Here is a 20,290-nt window from a genome sequence, read left to right on the forward strand (position 1 = left end):
CTAGATACAAGCCATAACACCATCTCTTGATGGAGATGTAGGCCACTTCTGAGATTTAGTTATTATGAACTGTGCTGCTATAAACATGGGTATGCCTGTGTCATTGTAATATGATGTCTTTAATACTACTAGAATGATACCTAGTAGTGGAAAAGCTGAATCAAATGGAATTTGTATTTCTAGTTTTTTTGAGGACTCTCCATACTGATTTTCATAGTGGTTGTACCAGTTTATACTTGCAGCAATAATTGAGAAGAGTTCTTTTTTCCCTACAGATTCTGCAGCATTTGTGATTTGATTTATTGAATATACCCATTCTTTCTGGAATAAGATGGAATCCCAGTATTGTTTTAATTTGCATTCCTTTAGGGTGTCAAAGAAGTTGAAAAATTTCGTATATTTATTGACCATTTGTATTTCTTCATCTGTGAAGTGTCTGTTCATTTCAAATGCCCATTTTTTCAGTGGCTCTTTAAAATTGGGTTGTTCTAAGTTTTCAGTTATTTACATATTTTAGTTGTCAGTATTTTATTTGCTAAGTAGCTGGCAAATTTTTTTTTTTTCATTCTCTGTGTTATCTCTTCACTCTATTGGGGATTTTCTTTGCTATGCAGAAGCTTTTTAATTTGATATAATCCCATTTGCTGATTCTTGAAGTTATTTCTTGTGGAACTGAGGATCTATTGAGAAAACTTTGCTTATCTTTGTGTCTTCGAGAGTTTTATCTATTTTGTCTTCCAACAGATTGTTTCTACTTTAGTATTTAGATATTTGATCCATTTTGTTTTTAATTTAGTACATGATGAGTGATATAGGTCCATGTTCAGTCTTCTACATGGAGAAAATCAGTTTTCCTAGCACTCTTTGTTAAAGTGATTATCTTTCCTCCAGCCAAGTATTTGGCCACTTTGTCTAAGATCAGGCAGCTGCATGTATCTGAAGTTGTTTCTGCATCCTCTGTTTTGTTCCATTTATCTGCAAGTCAGTTTTTTTCCCCATACTATGCTATTTTTCATACTGTAGCTTTTTGGTATAATTAGAAGTTCTAGATTTTGATTTCTCCTGGCTTTCCTGTGTTACCCAAAATTGCTTTTGCTAATTTTGTTCTCTTTTGGTTCCATGTGAACCTTAAGATTGGCTTCTCCAGTTCTGTGAGGAATTCTACTTGGATGTTGATTGGGATTGCATTAAATCTGTACAAGAGCTTTGGAAGTATAACCCATTTTGACTTAATTTGCCTATACAAGAAAAGTGGATATCTTTCCATTTTCTGATATCCTCTTTGCCTTGATTTTTCAGAGTGCTGTAATTGTCACTGTTGAGGTCTTTCACTTCCCTGGTTAAGTTGCTTTCTTTTTTTTTTTTTTTTCTCATTGAGTTTTTTGGTACTTTTTAAATATACAGTACAGTTACATTTATCATTCAGATCTTGTACCTTTACATGACAGGTCTTGGTTCTCATTTTTCCCCATACTCCTGCCTTCCCTTCACCCCCTCCTCCCTTCCCTATTTACAAAAATTTTATTTCCAGTTTTTTGTTTTCTCATGTTTTTTTCCCCTTATTTCCTTTCCCCTACCCTTCCCACTTCCCCTACACCTTTAGCCCTGTTCTTCCTATTTCACATTGTAAATTATACCATTAGGATCTTATTTACAATTATTTTTCACACCAGAGAAACTATTCCATATTTACACATATTCAGCCATAAAGAATGAGAAATTAGAGTCATTCATAGGAGAATGGATGCATATTGAGGTCACACTCTGAAGTGAAATAACTAAGTCTTATATTTTTTCTTTTCCCTTATTTCCTTTCTCCTACCCTTTCCACTTCTCCTATACCTTTAGCCCTTTTCTTCCTATTTCACATTGTCAACTATACAACTTGGGTCTTATTTACACTTTTAGTTGATTCCTAAGACTTCATTTTAATTGATGCCACTGTATAAATTATTGTTTCCCTAACTTTTCTCTCAGTGAGTTTATTATTGGTAGGAACATTATTGATTTTTGAGAGGTGATTTTATATCCTCCTATGCTACTGAATTTGGTTATTAATTCTAGGAGTCCTTTGATGAGGGGTTTGAAATCTTCTGTATAGTGTACCATGTCATCTACAAATAATAATAATTTAATGTTTTCCTCTTCCATTCATGTCTTTTAAATTTTTTTGTCTTACCTAATTGCTCTTGCTAATATTTTGAGAAAAATATTGCACAGGAGAGGTAATAGTGGACATGCTTTTCTTGTTTTTGTATTACAGGAATGTTTTCAGGTTTCATCCATTTAATACTATGGTAGTTGTTGGTTTGTTAAAAATGGCATTTATCAGATTGAGTAAAGACGTTCTATCTTTATTTTTTTTAGGGCTTTTATCATGAATGGATATTGGATTTTGTCAAATATTTTTTATGCGTCTATTGAAATGATCATGTGATTTTTGTCCTTGCTTCTTTTTGTGTAGGGTATTATATTTATTGATTTACATATGCTGCACCATCCCTACATCCCTCTGTGAAAGCCTAAATTGTCATGATGTTTGATATTTTTAAAGATTTACTGCATTCTGTTTGCGAGTATCTTGATGAGGACTGTTGCATCTATGTTCATTACAGAGATTGGCCTGTAAATCTCTTTTTTGGTTGGGTCCTTTTCCGGTTTTAAAATCAGGGTAATGGCTGATTCCAGAAATGAATTGGGGAAAGCTGTTTTGCTTTCAATTTTATTAAAAAATTTGAAGAGTATTGATATTATGTTGTGTCTAAAATTTTTGTAAAATTTGACTGAGAATTCACTGGGATTTAGGCTTTGCTTAGTTGGTAGTTTTTAAAGAATTTCTTCAATATCATTAACTGATATTAGAATGTTCAAGATTTTTCTTTCTCTTTGGTTCCACTTTGGTAGTTCATGTGTATTTAGAAATCTATCCATTTCTTCTAAATTTTCCATTTTATTAGAGCACACATTCTCAAAATAGTTACTAACGATTTTTTGGATATCTGCCCCATCTTTTTCAAGTATAAATTTATGGATTTGGGCCCTTCTTTTCTCATTTTGGTAAGCCTGCTTAAGGCTGTATCAAAGAACTAACTCTTCAGTTCATTGACTCTTTTTAGTGTTACTTTAGTTTCAATTTCATTTATTTCTGCTCTAATGTTTATAATTTCATTCTCTGGGCTAAGTTCATATTTATGTTTTTCTCATTTTTCTAGGACTCTGGGTTCTTGGACATTAGGTTATTTATTTGCGCTCACTCTGTTTTTCTGATGTGGGCAGTCACTGCTATAAAATTGCCTCTTTGGACTGCTTTCATTGTGTCCTATAGGATCCAGTATGTTGTACTGGCATTATCATTTGATTGTAGGAAATGCCTGATTTCTTCCTTAATTTTTTCTGATGTCCCTCTATTATTGAAGTGGATATTGTTTAATTTTCATATGCTTGCATACTTTTTCTGGTTTAATTTGCTATTGATTTCTAGGTTTCTTGTAATGTGTGATAATATGCATGGCAGAATTTTAATTCTTTTATATTTACTTAAACAGTCTTATGGGCAGCAGGTATGTGATCCATTTGAGAGAAAGTCCCATGTGCTTCTGAGAAGAATGTATATTCTGTTGTTGGATGGAATTCTCTAGAGATATTTACTAAGTTCTTTTGTTCAAAGGTTTAATTCCAACAAAGCTTTTGTTCATAAGGGACATTGAAGGGGGAAATGGAATAAAATAAAATAAAATATATTAATTAACAAATAATAAAATAAAAATATGATAACATAAAAAAGAACATATTACAAAATAAAAGCTTTGATTCCACTCTGATGCTTCTTTTTGATTCTTTATCTAGTTGATATATTTGTCACAGTGGAGTACTGAGGTCATTCATTACAATTGTATTTGTATTTAGTACTTTTCTCATGTCTAATAGTGTTTGTTTTATGAAGTTAAATGCACTGATGCTTGTTACATAAATATTTATAATTGTTATCTCTTCCTGTTGTATTGTTCTATTAACCAGTTTGTAGTGACTTTCGTTGTTTCTCCTGATCAGATTTGGATTAAAATCCACTTTATGTGAAATTAGGATAACTACTCTTGCTGTTTTTCTGGGTTCCCATTTCATGCAATATTGTTCTCTCTCCTTTGAATTTTCATATATGCATTTCCTTTTGAATTAAATAGGTTTCTTTTACCCTGCACATTGTTGGGTTTTGTTTATTGATCCATTCTATCAATCTGTCTTTTGACTGGGGAGTTGAGATCATTCACACAGAGAGTTATTACCAAAGTGTATTGACATTTTTGTCATTGCATTGCTTTTCTGTTACTGATTTCCTTATTTCTTTTCCCTGTTGCTTAGCTGCTTTCTCTTTCCAAGGGTGTTCATTCATTTTGAGTTATTGTCGTTGATGCCTTCACTGCATATCTTTTAAAAATTTTTGTAATGCTGGTTTGGTGGTCATGTATTTCTTAAATGCTCCATGTCGTAGAAATACTTTATTTCTTCATCAATTTTAAAGAGAAGTTTTACAGGATAAATAAGATGAGATTGGAAGTTGTTATCCTTTAGGTATTGAGATACTTCATGCCAAGCTCTCCTGGCCTTTATAGTTTGTGTTTACAGTCCAGTTCTCATAAATTTTAATTCTGGTAAATTCTAATGATTTATTGGTTTTTTAAAACAGGTTTTAAGATTTTGTCATTATGATGAATTTCTGGTACTTTGAGTATTATGTGGTGTGGAGAAGTTCTCTTTTTGTTCCTATTTGGGGTTCTGTGTGCCTCACTAGTTCTTTTTATAATTAAGTTTATTGGTACATGTTAGGTATATAATACAATTATATTCATCATTGGTATCTTGTACCTTTACAGGCTTTATATTGGTTCTTATTTTCTCTCCATTCCTAGCCCTCCCTTTACCCCCTCCACCCTTTCCTATTTACAAAGAACTTGTTTCCATGTTTTTCCTTTTCTCATATTTTTTCTTTTCCATTTTTACTTTTCCCCTACTCTTCCTACTTCCCTACTCTTTTAGATCTTTTCTTCCTATTACACAATATCAATTATACATTTTGTTCCTTATTTATACTTTCAGTTTTTCACACCAGATAAACTATTCAGTATTTACACATGTGTGTCTTATTAATTTCACTTAAGGGTATGGCCTCAACATGCATTCATTTAGCTACAAATGTCTCTAGTTTCTCATTCTTTCTGGCTGAATAGTACTTCATTTTATAAAAAAACAAACAAACAAACAAAAACATCTTCTTTATTAAGTCTCCAGTTGATGGGTAATTGGACTGTTTCCAAGTTTCAGCTATTACAAACTGTGCTGCTATAAACATGGGTGAGTATATATTGCTGTGGTATGATTCTTTTAATTCATTTGGGAAGATACCCAGCAGAGGAATACCTTGGTCAAATGGGACTTTTTACCCTAGTTGTTTGCGGTATCTCCATATTGATTTCCAAAGTCGTTGCACCAGTCTGCATTTCCACCAGCAACGAAGAAGGGTTTCTTTCTCCCCACACCCCCAGTGGCATTTGTTATTCATTGATTTCTTGATAGCAGCGAGTACTATGTGCCCCACTAATTCTGAAATTCTGTCCTCACATTGGTTACTTCAGCCATGCATACTTTCAATATAATTTTTAGTCTCCTGTATTTCTTCTTGAAACCATTTAATGGACTCTGCTTAACTGGTCATTCATGTTTTATACGATTTTGTTTTACTCATCTAGTTTTTTATCAGTGTCTTCTATAAGCTCCTGGATCATTTTGGTTATTACTTTCATTATTGATATATTTTCTTTAATCTTGCTGAATACTTCTTTGTTCTATTTTCCAACCTCCTCTGTTTTCATTTTGATTAATTTGGGTTTTTACATATTCTGTTTTTTCCCTTAGTGCTACTGGATTGTCATTGAGGAAGTTAGGAGTTTTGGGAAGTGTTTTGTTGCCTTATCTTCTTATGTTTCTATTGTTTTTGTTGGTTTGTTTTGTCTACAGTTTGTGGGACATTATAGTGTAATGACTTTGATGTTGGCATATGTCCTTTTAGTTAGTCACTTTTCAGTGCTGTACTTTGGATGTGGTTAACTATATTACTTTGCTTCTGCCTTTTGATCCAAACATCTCCGTTAATTTGCAGCGGAAAATGTAGTATAAGTGGGCCAACCTGTAGTTCTCTGGAAATGTACTCTTGTATTGTTAATGGCAAAAATGCAATCTGGGTATTGGCTTACAAAGAAAACCTGTTAATAGCAACAGTCATGTAACTAGTATCAAGCAAATCAGCAACAGTAGTATCATACAAAACACATTAGGTATTAAAACACTATAATAACCAACTACGTACCACCATTAACCCTAGAGAAAAAATCCACAATTATAGTGTAAAGATCATGACAGTGTAGGTATTGACCCATAGCTAATATGCACTGCATGTGGCAGCTATATCTCCAGTAGTTATAGAAAAAAATTCTCCAGAAATTTTTAGAGTCATCTATCTAAAGACCAATAAAGCCAAATGCCTGTACTATTAAAGATGCAAGTTCTTAGAAAGAGATTAATGCAAGAAGAAAAATTTGAAATCTTCAACTTTATGATGTGAGAAGGAAAGAGGAAAGTGGTAAAAGATCCTATTGGGGGTAGATGGATGCTTATAGAATTATATAAAGATAACAGGAAAAACTTATGACTAATGGATGATAAAATAGAAAAATAAATTACATGAAGGATACAATTAAGAAAGAAAAAATTAAAGGGGCAAAATTTTAAAGGGAGAAGAAAAAATAAAGAATAAAAAGAAAGAGTTAGAAAAAAGGTAAGGAAAAGAACAAGGGAAATTTTTCAAACATCAATAATCTAGTGAAGAAGAAAAAGAAAAGAAAAAAATAATCCCATGTGGCACTGATGTTGTGACTTTCATATCTGGAGTAACCTAGGCTGGGGTTGGCCTCTGGCTGTGGGAGCAGAGCCAGTGTCCTTTAGATCAAACACCTAAAGTGTTCTTTTTCCAGACTACTTTTGGACCCTTGGCTGTATCTTGTGGCTATCTCTCACTCAGTTTCTCTGGGTGCATGATGCTGGGAGCAATGAAATGGAATAGAGCCAAGGGCTACTCTGGGTACCAGGTTCAAAAAACTTTTTCCAGGGATGGTGTCTGACCCATCACTCTGCACTCTCTGCAGGGTATGGCTGGTGTTTGTACTAAAATCACTCACAAGCTGTTGCCTGTAGAAGTAATCATTGGGAGCAGAGTGCTGTGCTGTCCTTTGAGATCACAGAAACCGCTGATATAGCCCATTCTACTGTAGCATTTGACTCTGAGGAGAAGCATTTCCTTTCATTTTGTCTCAAAAATTGCAACAAGCCATGGGCAGCCATGATCCATGGGCAAAGTACAGACAGTGCCTTCACTTCTCTGCACTGTGATATGTTTCTTCAATTTCTCTGTATCTGTTATTTTATTATTATTTTTGTACAAACTCAGGATCTTGTGCTTTTTGCACTTGCAAGGCAGGTGCGATGCCACTAAACGACATCCACAGTCCACCTTTAATTTTTTTTTTGTCAGACCCCTCTTGGCTACCAGGAAACTACTTTTTTCTTTGTTTCTTCTCCAATTTTTTTTTCCTACACTCTGGATTCTGAATCTCAGAGATGTTAAGTTGTTGTCCCTCAGCACTCTACCATTATTTTCCTGACTTGCCTATTTCTGACTTTCTTTTTTAGTTAATTAATTAAGTTTATTGACACATTTTAGGTGTACATGATGATCACATTCATTATAAGGAATTTGTATCTGTACATGATATATCTTGGTTCATTTTTTTCCCATTCCCCTCCTTTCCCTTCAACCCATCTTCACACCTTTATTTACAAAAGCTCTGTTTCCCTTTTTCCTTCCTTTCTCATATTTTTTTGTTTTCCTCCCCCCCCCAAGTTTCCCTAACCATTTGAACATTTTCTTCCCATTTCACAATATCTATTACACAGTTTGGCCCTTACTTATACTTTTAGTTTCTCACACCAAATAAACAATGTGGTATTTTTATTTCACTTAAGAATAGGGTCTTAACATTCATCCATTTAGCTATAAATATCTCAAGTTTATCTTTCTTTATGGCCAAGTAGTACTCCATTGTATAAAAAATCCCCACATCTTCTGTATTTATTCATTGGTTGATGGTCATGTTCATAAGATGGCTGTATAATGCAATCCGGTATGTCTACAGAATGAAAGGGACATGTATAAGGGGGATATACTTCAATATGAACTTTATCACCAATAGAAAGGGGCTAAACTTTTAAAAATTCCCCTTTACACTATATGAAAGGAGATTAGACATTACAGCAAAATGTTTAATAATGTGTTTTCCTGCCGGGCATGGTGACACATACCTATAATCCCAGAATTACAGAGGTTGAGACAGGATGATCACCATGCAGTTGAGGCCAGCCTGGACTACATAGTGATTTCAAGGCCAGCCTGAACTGTATAGCAAGACCCTGTGTCAAAACTGTGTTTTAGAAATATTTTAGACATGAAAGAGAAAGATTATTTTGTTTATTGAAATAAGAGTAACATTTTACACCACCTCATTACAGAGAACAATGTTGTCACAAGAATGTAGAGTCCTCTCATTTCTAAACCAAAGATTCCTCTAACTTCAATAGAGCTCTAGCAGTAAAAATCCAAGTACTCTATGTACTTTGAGGTAAAACATTCATCTATTTGATTAGCTGCCTCACTTGGTAGCCTGGTGTTACTAGATCGAGGATACCAATCTGAATCATCTTTTTTGGCCACAGTCCTCTAAGTTTTTCTTTAGGTAAAGTTGGCTTTGGTTAGGAATATTGTTTGGTATAATTCATTTATTCATTTGGAAAACTGGTCATTCATTCAATACGTATTTACTGAGTGTCTAACTTTGTGAGGCAGCATTCTGGGAATAGAAAATTGACCAAAGCCAACACATTTCCCTGTTTTCATGGAATGTGACAGATGAGCAAACGGCTTCTTTTCGAAACTCCAGGAAAGCGCTTCATCAATTAAAGGAACAGTTCCTACTTGTCATTGGCAGAATCTTTGTATTAAGTAATGTACAAAACCACACTTATTTTTAACCAAAGTCATGAGAGTCTTTGCAAAGGAAAAATTCAAAATAAAGCAAGCTCAATTCATATTTCCACAGTGTATAATAGTCAACAACAGTCATCTTCTCACGTAATATCACCCATGGAAATTGATGCACAGTGAAGTGACTGGAGGACTTCTGAGTACGTTAGCTGCTCCAGGCTCCTCCAGACTCATTTGTGCCTGTGAAACAGGATATCAATGTGTTTATAGGACAGTAAACCCTGCACAACACGCCAGAGTGCTGCTGTAGCCCATTGGTTGGGAAAGTAGTTTACTTTACCATAAAACATAAAAGGTATATATATATGTATGTATGAACATGCACATACCCTAAAGATAGCTGAGTAATTCAATCTTGGGCATTCTTCAAATACAGGGAGTATGTGGGAGAAGATTATATCTCCTCTTTTCAAACCCCATCAGTTGACAAAAAGAGATGAGGCTACAGAAGGTCACTTACACAAAAGTTGGTCAATTAAGTTCAATCCCTTCATTTCTGACCTCTTATACATTTTCTTCTTATAACACCACCAATACTGCTCCACTAAACACATGTTGTTCATTTAATATACTCACATTGTTGATATAAATAAAATTCTCTATCAGACTTATTGCTTCAGAAATACATTCTGAAATGCTCCTTACAGAGTTTGTAATGAATCTAAGTATCTAAAGAGAGTCAAATAAACTAGAGAAAGATTTTTTCCAAACAAAGTAGAACTAAGTAGGAGGTATATTATTAGAGAGGTGTTAGAGCCCATGTAGTACAACTGATTCTTATTATACAGTATATAAAGACACTGAAGCCTGACATGGCTAAGTGCTTGCTATAGTCTAGTGAAACTTATTTTTCCTTTCTTTACTTTCTTTGGTACTAGGGATCCAACTCAGGTCCTTGAGCTTGCGAGGCAGGCGGCATCTTTTTTTTTTAACCTTTACTGAGTTTCACACATGTAGATGTGTTTGTGTATATGGATTATGATAAAAACATGGTGAACATGGCACAAGCAACAGCCAGAGGCCAGCCCTCATACCATCCATAAGTGTGTGCAGATCCCAGTGAGAAGCTCGCATGGGCCAGAAAGGTGTGGTTGCGGGCAGATTCCAGCCAGGGCCTTGCCCCTACCCCAGCAGCTTGGAACCACAGGCCCCAGACAAAGCTTGGCCTGCAAAATAGCTTCACAGGTACACAAGCAACAGCCAGAGGCCCACCCAGATACCACTGAAAAGTGTGTGCAGACCCCAGCCAGATGCCGGTTCAGACACCAACGACTTGGGTGCATGGCCCCCAGCCAAAGGCTCTCCTAGACAACAGCTACATGGGGGGCAGGCCCTAGCCAGAGGCATACCCAGATACCATCCCAAGTGTGCACAGACCACAGCCAAAACCCCACTGGGACAACAGAGCAATGGAGGGATCCAGAAGGCCACCATTCTGAACCAGTGGTCTTCATTTCTCAGCAAGCCACCAAGAGGCCTTTTCTCTGCTGCCCACCACTGTGCCAGTTCCTCAGTTCAGAATGGTGGCCTTCTGGATCCCTAAGCTGCCCTGTTGTCCAGGCAGGGTTCTTTCTGGGGCCTGTACATACTTGGGATGGTATCTGGGCATGCCTCTGGCTGGGACTTACTCCCCTACCCCTGTCTGGAATGGCCTTTGGCTGGGGGCCATGCACCAGTCACTGGTGTTTGAGAAGGCTTTTGGCTGGGACCTGCCTGTACCCACTCAGCTCTGGTCCACATAGGCTTCTTACTGGGATCTGCGAGCACTTACTGATGGGATTTGTGTGGGCCTCTGGATGTTGCTGGTATGCTTGTACAGTTTTTTTCAGGGCAGGGCCCTGGCTGAGATCTGTGTGCCCCTCCATGCAGCTCTGGTTCAAATGGGGTCTCGCTGGGATCTGCATGTACTCACCAATGAAATCGGGTGGCTATTTGCTCCTTTTTTATTCCCAGTGATGGCATTAGAATTGAGGAAGGGGTTCCTTACTGCATGCAAATTATAAAAACAGTCTGTTAATTGTGGGAGGAAAGGGCATCTGATATACATAAGAGTCACTGGGCTTAAACTCCGGAGATCTAAGTTTGCTCATCATTCTTCTATTGATATGGGAAATAACTGAATGTCACTGACCCTCAATTTATGTGCATGTATCAAATATAGTAATATTTGCTATATGTCCTAGGCATATAAAAGTATTTCATGATTAAATTCTTTTCTTTTGGCTTTTTTTTTTGTTTTTTTTTTTTGGTACTGGGGATTGAACTTGGGTCCTTGTACTTGCAAGGCAGGCCACCAAACCACTGAGCTAAATCCCTGGCTTCTTTTTGCTTTTTTTATTAGTAGATGTTTGTAGTACATACTGTAATGAACTCATCCCTTGTGGGTAAATGGTACATGTGCATGACACATGGTTCTTTCTATTTTTTTTACATTCTTAGTTATTTGATTAAATTATTTATTTGCTATTTAGTGCAACTGTAGAAATGGAAAAGTTACATAGTAGCTAGTAACAGTTACATAAGACATTGCAGACTCTAATTGGAGATATGTCTGAGTTTTTAAATGTCATATTATTCTGTCTAAATTATAAAGTTTCAACTGTATGGTTTGGTTTGACATGTTTTGACAAATATATACACAACAATGAAGACATAGAATGGTTGTATCACTCCAAGTTCCTCTGTTTCTTTGTACTCTATCCCCTCCTACCAATACCAGTCCCTGGTTGAAAACTCATTTCTTTTCTATTCCTATAATTTTATATTTTCTACAATATTATGTAAATAAATAATATGATATGTAGGTTTTATGTCTGGTGCATTTCACTTATCATAATGTAGTCATCTACATTGTTATATATCAGGAGATAATTCCATTTTGTTGCTGAATACTAGTATTTCTAGTTCTCCAAAGAACTGTTAACTATTTATCAATTACTCTGTAACTATTTACCAATTGATTACTTTTGGATTTTTGCCATTTTTGATAATGAGAAATAAAACTGTTATAAGTTTGTCATTTTAATCTATATCCTCTTAATTTATTAATATTATTTGTTTCTGTCAACTTTTGTGATCTTTTCGTAGGTATACGGTTTTCAAAATTGAAAGAAAACTTTCTGTGGATCTTTTCCAAATCATTATAAATCACAAAATTAGATTTTCAATATATTATTAATGACATCCAAGATTTTAAAGACATCCAAAACACATCAAAGCAAATTAAAACTTCTTAACTAATAATCCTTTATTTTTTTTTTTGAGGCATGGTCTTGCTATGTAGTGCAGGCTGGTCTTGACTCATTATATAGCTCTGCTTGGCCTCAAACTCACCATGGCGATCCTCCTATGTCACCCTTTGAAGTGCAGAGATTAAGGCCATACACTGCTATGCTTGGCATTAATTATCTTCTTGAAGTCTATTCTCTACATAACAAGACTGATCTTTCAGAAATGCACACCTAATCATAGTATGTCACAATTTAATGAGGACCAATGATTCTATAAAGTGATTTAGATGACGATTACTATCTATTGAGTGTTCACAGGGGCCGGACACAGTAGCAGAAACACTGGTCTTCTAGGATTTGAATGTTAAAAAGATGCAAATATCTTAGGGTAGAATTTAAGATTTTAAAAAATATTTCCATTCAATTGCTCTCAGTAGAGCAAGACTGTAATTTTTGGTTCATTTTGCCCTTTTTCACATCTGAGTGTATATACAAATGTTGTTCTTCCTGTTTGATATGTCTTACCTTGCCTATCGTTTGTATAATTGTTCAAAACTCAGCTCACATGCTCATAATAGTCTACTTATCATTCTTTGTACCTACCCCCAGTTTGCTGTGATACACAGTTCTCCCAGCACTAGAGTTGAAAGATTTCTTCTGTTCTTTTTGCCCTTCTCCATCTGGTATTCTCATTATCTTTATTTTATATCTTTTGTATTTGTCCCACAACCATTTAGTATTCATTCTATTCCTCCTGTTTTCTCTTTTCTCTCCCTGTTTTCCACTTAGGAAGAATCTGTAGATATTGCATTGAAGCTCACTTTCTTTCCTTAGTTGTGTCCTGGCTATTAAGCCCATCAGAGGCATTTTTTATTTCTACTTCAATGTTTTGATTTCTAGCATTTCTTTTTTATTCTTTCTAAAGTATTTTATTTTTATGTTTACATTACTTATTTGTTCTTGCAAGTTGTTCACTTTTTCCATTAGAGACAGGAGCATTTTAATCATATTATAAATGTTTACTTTAATATGTCTGAAGTCTTGTTCTGTTACTTCTGAATTTGCCCTTCAAACTCCTTTTGTTTTTTGGCATCTCTGTAACTTTTTCCTGAAAAATTAGATATGACAGACTGACTTGAAAAAAGAACTGGATAGGCCTTTAGTATGAGGTTTTCACATTTTTCTGGTGAAATATTAGGCTGTCACCTATTTACTTTAATTTTACTTTCTAAGGCCAAAATTGTCACTAGTGTCCTTGATTTTTACCACGCTATGTCTCTGACTTTCCGTAGAGATCTCTTGTTTAATAAGGTCTGATTTGTGTGTTTCTTTAATCTATAATACATTATTATTATTAGACAGAAGCCTTATCAATGTGTTAGTGGAATTTTCAGTGAGGGAAAGTATTTTATAATTTTATGATTAGGTCTTAGTCTCTTAGTGAGGCTTGTATCTGGTTGGTATTTTAACAAATGCTATTTATATTCTTCCCATCCTTTGCTTGTTGAGACAGAATGGGTATGGAAGCTCAATTTTTCTTTGTCTAATTCAAAGGCTAGAGAGGGGTTAGAGCATTTATATAAGATACCAGCTCCAGAAAGCTGCTTCTGATCCCAGTAAACTGAGGTTCTCTGTATTTTGCTCTGTATTTACCCCAGTTTTTGGGGTAGTGATTTTCCCTGTAACCGTATCAGATGAATAGGGGAAGAGTCATTCACTTTTCTTTTGTTCAGCTTTTTGTTGCTGTGGTGAAAAGGGTAGTGACTTCCAAGCCCTTTTTCTTGTCAGACTGTGAGCTGGAAGTTGTCCCTAGCATTAGAATTATACTCCTGCTAAAACTTGGAATTTCCCATCAACTGGAGACTGGATAAAGAAGATGTGTGTGTGTTTTTTAATGAAATCAAGTACTACTCAGCCATAAAGAATGAGAAACTAGAGACATTTATAGTTAAGTGGATGCACAATGAGGAGATATTCTTAAGTGAAATTAATAGGACACACATGTAAATACCAAATAGTTTCTCTGCTGTGATAAATTAAAAGTGTAAATAAGGATCAAAATGTATAATTGATATTGTATAATAGGAAAAAAGGTCTATAAAGGTGTAGGGGAAGTGGGAGGGGTGGGAAAAGGTAAGAGAAAAAAATATGAGAAAAGGAAAAACATGAAAACAAAGTCTTTGTAAAAAGGGAAGCATGGAGTGGGTGAAGGGAGGGCAGAAGAATGGGGAAAAAATAAGAACCAAGATAAGTCATGTAAAAGTACATGATATCAATGATGAATGTAACTGCATCGTATACCTAAAATATACCAAAAAAGAAAGAAATGTATTATATTTCTGGTTTAATGTATTCTCTCTACTATAAAAATATGAGTCACATTTAACTCCCAGTGATAATTGACATTATAAACAAAAGTGTATGTCATCTAAAAAGAGATTACCAATGCTAACAACACAGAATATTTAATATGCATTTAATGATTTTACAGATGCCCCATGTGTGTATTATTCTAGTAATTTTGAACAGAAGTAGGGCTGAAAAGGGCAAGGATGAGAGCTAGTTTAAAGTTGTGCTTCTAATCTCTTCCATCTTCAAATTTAAGAAAGCTTGTGTTACATTAAATTGGTTAAATATGTGGGTATTTACTTCAAGGTGTAGTATAGATTCAAGAGAAAAAGGGAAAGGTTTTCTGAGGTTATGGGTGTTAGGTATTTAAATAAAGTAGCTTTGAGGAAAAAAGTTAATGATTAATTGACTTGTTTTTGCATTATTGCATTGTGGCTAATTCTTAGAATAAAAAGAAATACTTAAATCAATCTTCCTGATGTTCTTTCCAAGAGGAACGAGTTGTATATTGTAAATGGCACTAAAATAAACATGACCACCAAATCAAATAAATTAAAAAGCAGCTGTAGTTATGCAGATATTATCTTATAAGTAGACTGTGAACGTTTCAAGGTGAAAACTCCCTAGATCCAAGTGTGGCGGGAATAAAGTCACTTTTATAGGGTTTTGATCAACAAATATTTCTGTTGTGCATTTTGCGTTACCAATCCAGAAATTGCAACATGGGACTCTTGGGAATGTATCCAAGTAGGAAAGGAGAGAGAGAAAGAAGTATGACTTGAAAGGCTGACATTACGCTGCTCAAGCAAGTATATCCTACAATAATCTACTCTATGAATGAACAGCTAGGCCACATAATGAAGATTTTTGTTTGACTTAGAAAACTCTAGGAAGATTGTTCATCAGTAAAATCTTCAAGTTGGTGAAGTTTATTTTAATACTCTCAGGGCCAGTGAATAGTAGAAAAATTACACATTGTCATCAGTGTTAACAGGATGCACATATTTGACTCTTTGACAGTTTTTCCTGATGTCAGATAAACTGTCATATTGAGACTTGACCTTTGTCCTTCAAATTTCTTTGCCTAACAGGCTCTCAAAATTAAACAAGTCCTGGGGCACTGAGATATGGCCATATTGTCTGTCTACTAGGAAAGCAGTGCTCAGGAAACAATCCATTACACCAGTAAGCATAGTAGCCAGTAGCTTAAGGAAGAAACAAACAAATAATAGTATTAGGAGCATAGAAGTCTTCTGAGATTCAACGTAGATACCCAGACATAGGTAGAATGGCCAGCAGGAAAACACTGTGAAGGATATATAGTTGAGAGAAGAAGATGATCATCTATGTGGAATGATAGGAAAAGTGTTTTAAAGGCTCTTTTGACAAAAATATAGCTCCTTTACCCAATCTGCTAAAAGTAGTGCTCTAGTGCCTCTTAGGAGGTATGCATTTTCAGTAAGTTACAGTAAAGTGTTGATGCCAGTTACTTAATCAACTGGTGAAGATTTGTTTTTATATTACTGGTTCACAAACATCAACTTTTTACCAAGTGGTGCTAGAGGATCTGGAGATACCTGATTTTGGATTGGGAAAGTTTAGTAAAGAAAAACATTCTAAGTGCTGGGTGACCACTATATATACTGTAGTGGTACCCAACATGAATATAATGATTAGGGTGTGCAAACATCTGGATTGTGGCTTCTTGGATGGTAGTTAATATTACCCTCATAATGCCAAGTAAGAAATTAAATCCTAAAGAAACAAAATTTTCTGAGATAGCAGAACTTAAATGAACCCTGAATTTCAAACTACAGATATCCTGACTTAAAGAAAATTTTCCACATCATAATTACATTGTCTCTAGAGGGGTGGGAATGACCTGACAGAACACTTTCTTATGACATTTAATAAACATTTATTTTCAAAAAATTAACATACCCACCTCTGTGAATTATTTTTTAAAAATCCATCACAAGGCTGAATGGTAGCTTGGAAGGCATTTGGGATTATTCTAGATAAATCTCAACATCTAAAGATTCCAGGCTGTTTTCATTAAGAGTTATTTTCTGATTTCTATACATTCTTCTGTGTTTGTTTCTTGGGGGGGGACCTCAAGCAGTAAGTAGGGAAATAAAAATGGCTAGAACTAATTCCATATGGACTCACACCCAGAATGACATTACAAAGCAACACTGTTCGTCTTTGAATAAAATATGTGTGGGGGCTCATTTGCCCACTCCTACCATCTCTGTGTGAAAGTGCAGCAGCTCCGTTTTCATTTTCTTTTCCTCTCAAAATGCCCAGAGGGACCATATTTTTGTATAATAACCTTCAAAATGATTCTTTAGAAATCTAAGGCTGTTAGAGTTAGAAGCAATGGGAATTTATTTGTGGGTTATTATTATATGATGACAGTAGCAGCTGGGCTGTATTTCTCTTCTTTGTTCACACTTTCTTCTTTCCTTGCCCAGAAACCTTCTATCCTAAGGTTCCACTTGGAAGCAAATCTCAGATAGGTGACAAACTTTACCACACATGATACGTAATATAAGTTCAGACAGACTCCTCCTAGTATTCAGAAAGTCCCTAGGGAGTGAAGCAATCTTTATTTAGATCTTCATAGTATTACTTTTACTTCCTCTTTGACTATATATGTGGGTAGTTGCATTGGACATAGAGCAAGCACATATCTTAAACATTATAGTTGTGAACTTAACTGCCAGTTTTTGTGTATGGTTGTCAAAAGTCCTGCTAACAAGAAAAAAATCGTTAATGCGAAAAGCTGATAGATGTTTATTCACTCTCCCAGTTTTACACACAAACAAACACACACACACACACACACACACACACACACACACACACACACACACTGAAACATTTACAGGTGAGAATATAGTCAGCATTGATTTTAACATTACACGAATGCTTCAAGTATGTATGTGCTGGGTAAAGCTGGAGAGTGAGTAAGGGCAGGCGCAGATATTGCTGTATACACTGTGGTGGGGAAACTGAAAAACACTTGTAACTATCATCCGCATAATCTGCCTCACAGTCGATTTTGCTATTGGATCAACTGAAATATTCAGAATTTACATGATAAAAGCCTTTTTCCCTGATCATTCAACACTTCCTCACAGCTATCCCCTACATTTCCAAGGAGTTTTATACATAGTTGGCTAGCACTTTGGTTGAAAATCTGGGGTACTAGATTGAAAATAATATGAAAAGATGTCTGAAAAATTTTCCAACAGACAATGCTACTTGGTAAAATATTCTTATATTTGGTTATTGCTTGTCATTTTCTGGAAAAGTGTTACTATCTAGAAAACTGTTGTACATTTTTTCTAGGGCAGGCTAATGCAAGTAGTAATACTTACATTTACAATAGGAGAGCAAGAGAACTGGCTTTAAAAGTTAAATTTTATTCTCCAATTATATATCACAGGACTTACAAAATAAATGGATGATTTCTCTATGGTGTTACTATAACAAAGTGCATCCTCACTTTCCATGCCCATCTTCCTAGAGAACTTACACCTGATTTTATAGACCATTTCTTTCCCACTTGAATTGATCTCTTGACTATAAAGAGGGAAAACCTGGAATTAGTATTAGTTCTTACAATAAATAGTAATGAATGAAACAATTTGAATCTTAAATATCAATGTAAAACTTATTATGAATGTTTAATAATTCTTCAGACTCCCCTGGAGTATACTAAATATCTATATGAACCATATCTCTTAGGACTCTTAGGAAACAACCCTGTCAAATAGAAAAAATTAGGACATTATAAGATTTAGCAAATTACAGGGGCTGGGGATTTAGCTCAGTGGTTCCGCCGCCTGCCTTGCAAGTGCAAGGTCCCGAGTTTGATCCCTGGTACCAAAAGAAAAAAAAAAAGATTTAGCAATTTTTAAGTTTCTACTAGACCTCTTTTGCATTTGGGGACCTTGTGTGCTTTTCTATTTTTGCACAATATTTCTAAAGTATTCTTTTGGGGTCAAAATTTAAAAGTGTCTTTTCATTTGATAGTTATGATACTTGAACTGGACACAATAAGATATGCTTATGATGTTGTTGCCCATCGATTTAACTCCTTTGTTTCATATTTTGAAAACTATGAAGATGCATTCAAAAAAGTAAAAATAGACATAGTGATGTAAATGTTCATATTCCACTTACTTGCAAACATTTTCTTTGTAGGAATGCAAGCCAAAAATGTGGAGAAGCATAATAATACAGAAGGGAAATGCTCTTCTAATCCAGGACGTTCAAGAAGAAGATGGAGGAAATTACACATGTGAACTTAAGTATGAAGGGAAGGTTGTAAGACGCACAACTGAACTGAAAGTTACAGGTAGGTGCTGGTTCTAATAAATGATTATAAATGAGATCTTAGTATAATTTGGTTTGAGAAGAAAGAATCTTATCCAGAGAGTCAAATTGCTATGAATTTAGAATTTGCTACAAAACAAATATTTGAAAAGCTTATTCTAAGTTGTAAAATAAAAGCTATATGATGAATACGATTGATTAATTGAGAGATCAAGTGCCTAATTGCTGCCTCTGCATTCCCTGCCTGTTTGAAAGTTTAACTCTTCAGTATATCATTGATTGCTTATGAATTTCAGAAAAGATAAAATTGAATCACTAGACTGTTGACTTACCCCATGTGTAGAAGCTCTATGTAAGTGAAAACTCCTTCCACAATGAGGTTCTATTGAAATTTTGAAATGAAATCAGTTTGAACTTCATTCAGAACAATATTTATAGGAAACTCTCTAGAAGTGAATGATGGTGTTGTCAGGTTCTTGAGGCTCTTACAGTAACTCCATGAGTATGCACATGTGTGTTTTAAATCTGAAATATAAGCAAAATATAAACTAGTAACTCTTAGAGTGCAAGATATAGGATATTCTAACCTTATAGAAAAATTGAAGAAGTAATTTTCAGAAGCACAGGATGCATTCTAATACCGTGAAGTTATCTCTCGACAATAAATGCGATGAACTATAAGAAACAGTATATTCTACTTACCGTTGCTCACGAGAAAATCTTGTTATAAATTAATGGCTAATTTACCATTAACAGGTTGAGTATCCCTACCTAAAATGTTTTCGACCAGAAGTATTTCAAATTTCAGGTATTTTCAGTATTTTAAATATTGACACATATAGAATGAGATATCTTGCTGAAGGAACCTACATATAAATGTGAAATTCATTTATGTTTCATACACATCTTATATGTATAGTATGACAGTTATTTTATATATATTTTAGTGCAGCTGCCTTTTATCCCGTGGCCCACTGCATGATTTAAAGTATATAGTTTCTTATTATGACATCATTTTGGCATTCAAAAAGTTTTGAATTTTCGAGCATTAAAGATGAATATATCGGCTGGGGATTTAGCTCAGTGGTTCCGGCGCCTGCCTCTTAAGCGCAAGGACCCAAGTTCAATCCCCAGTACCAAAAAAAGATGAATATATCATAACAGAGCAAAATAGTGATTATCACAGACAAGGTGTGGGAAATAGTGAGATCTAGGTCAA

The 20,290-nt window shown here is 34.9% G+C and overlaps 1 protein-coding gene across 1 annotated transcript in view; it reads left to right on the forward strand.

Annotated features, from left to right (window-relative positions):
- Il1rapl2 (interleukin 1 receptor accessory protein like 2) overlaps positions 1 to 20,290 on the forward strand; it is a 1,183,927-nt gene that overhangs the window by 620,730 nt on the left and 542,907 nt on the right. The window contains exon 5 of the mRNA XM_010619716.2: positions 18,940 to 19,093. Within this exon, the coding sequence (XP_010618018.1) occupies positions 18,940 to 19,093 (154 nt within the window). The remainder of the gene's footprint in view (positions 1 to 18,939; positions 19,094 to 20,290) is intronic.

This window comes from Fukomys damarensis, unplaced genomic scaffold, assembly GCF_012274545.1.
Source record: "Fukomys damarensis isolate Sample0158 unplaced genomic scaffold, DMR_v1.0_HiC HiC_scaffold_39, whole genome shotgun sequence".
Lineage (NCBI taxonomy): Eukaryota > Metazoa > Chordata > Mammalia > Rodentia > Bathyergidae > Fukomys > Fukomys damarensis.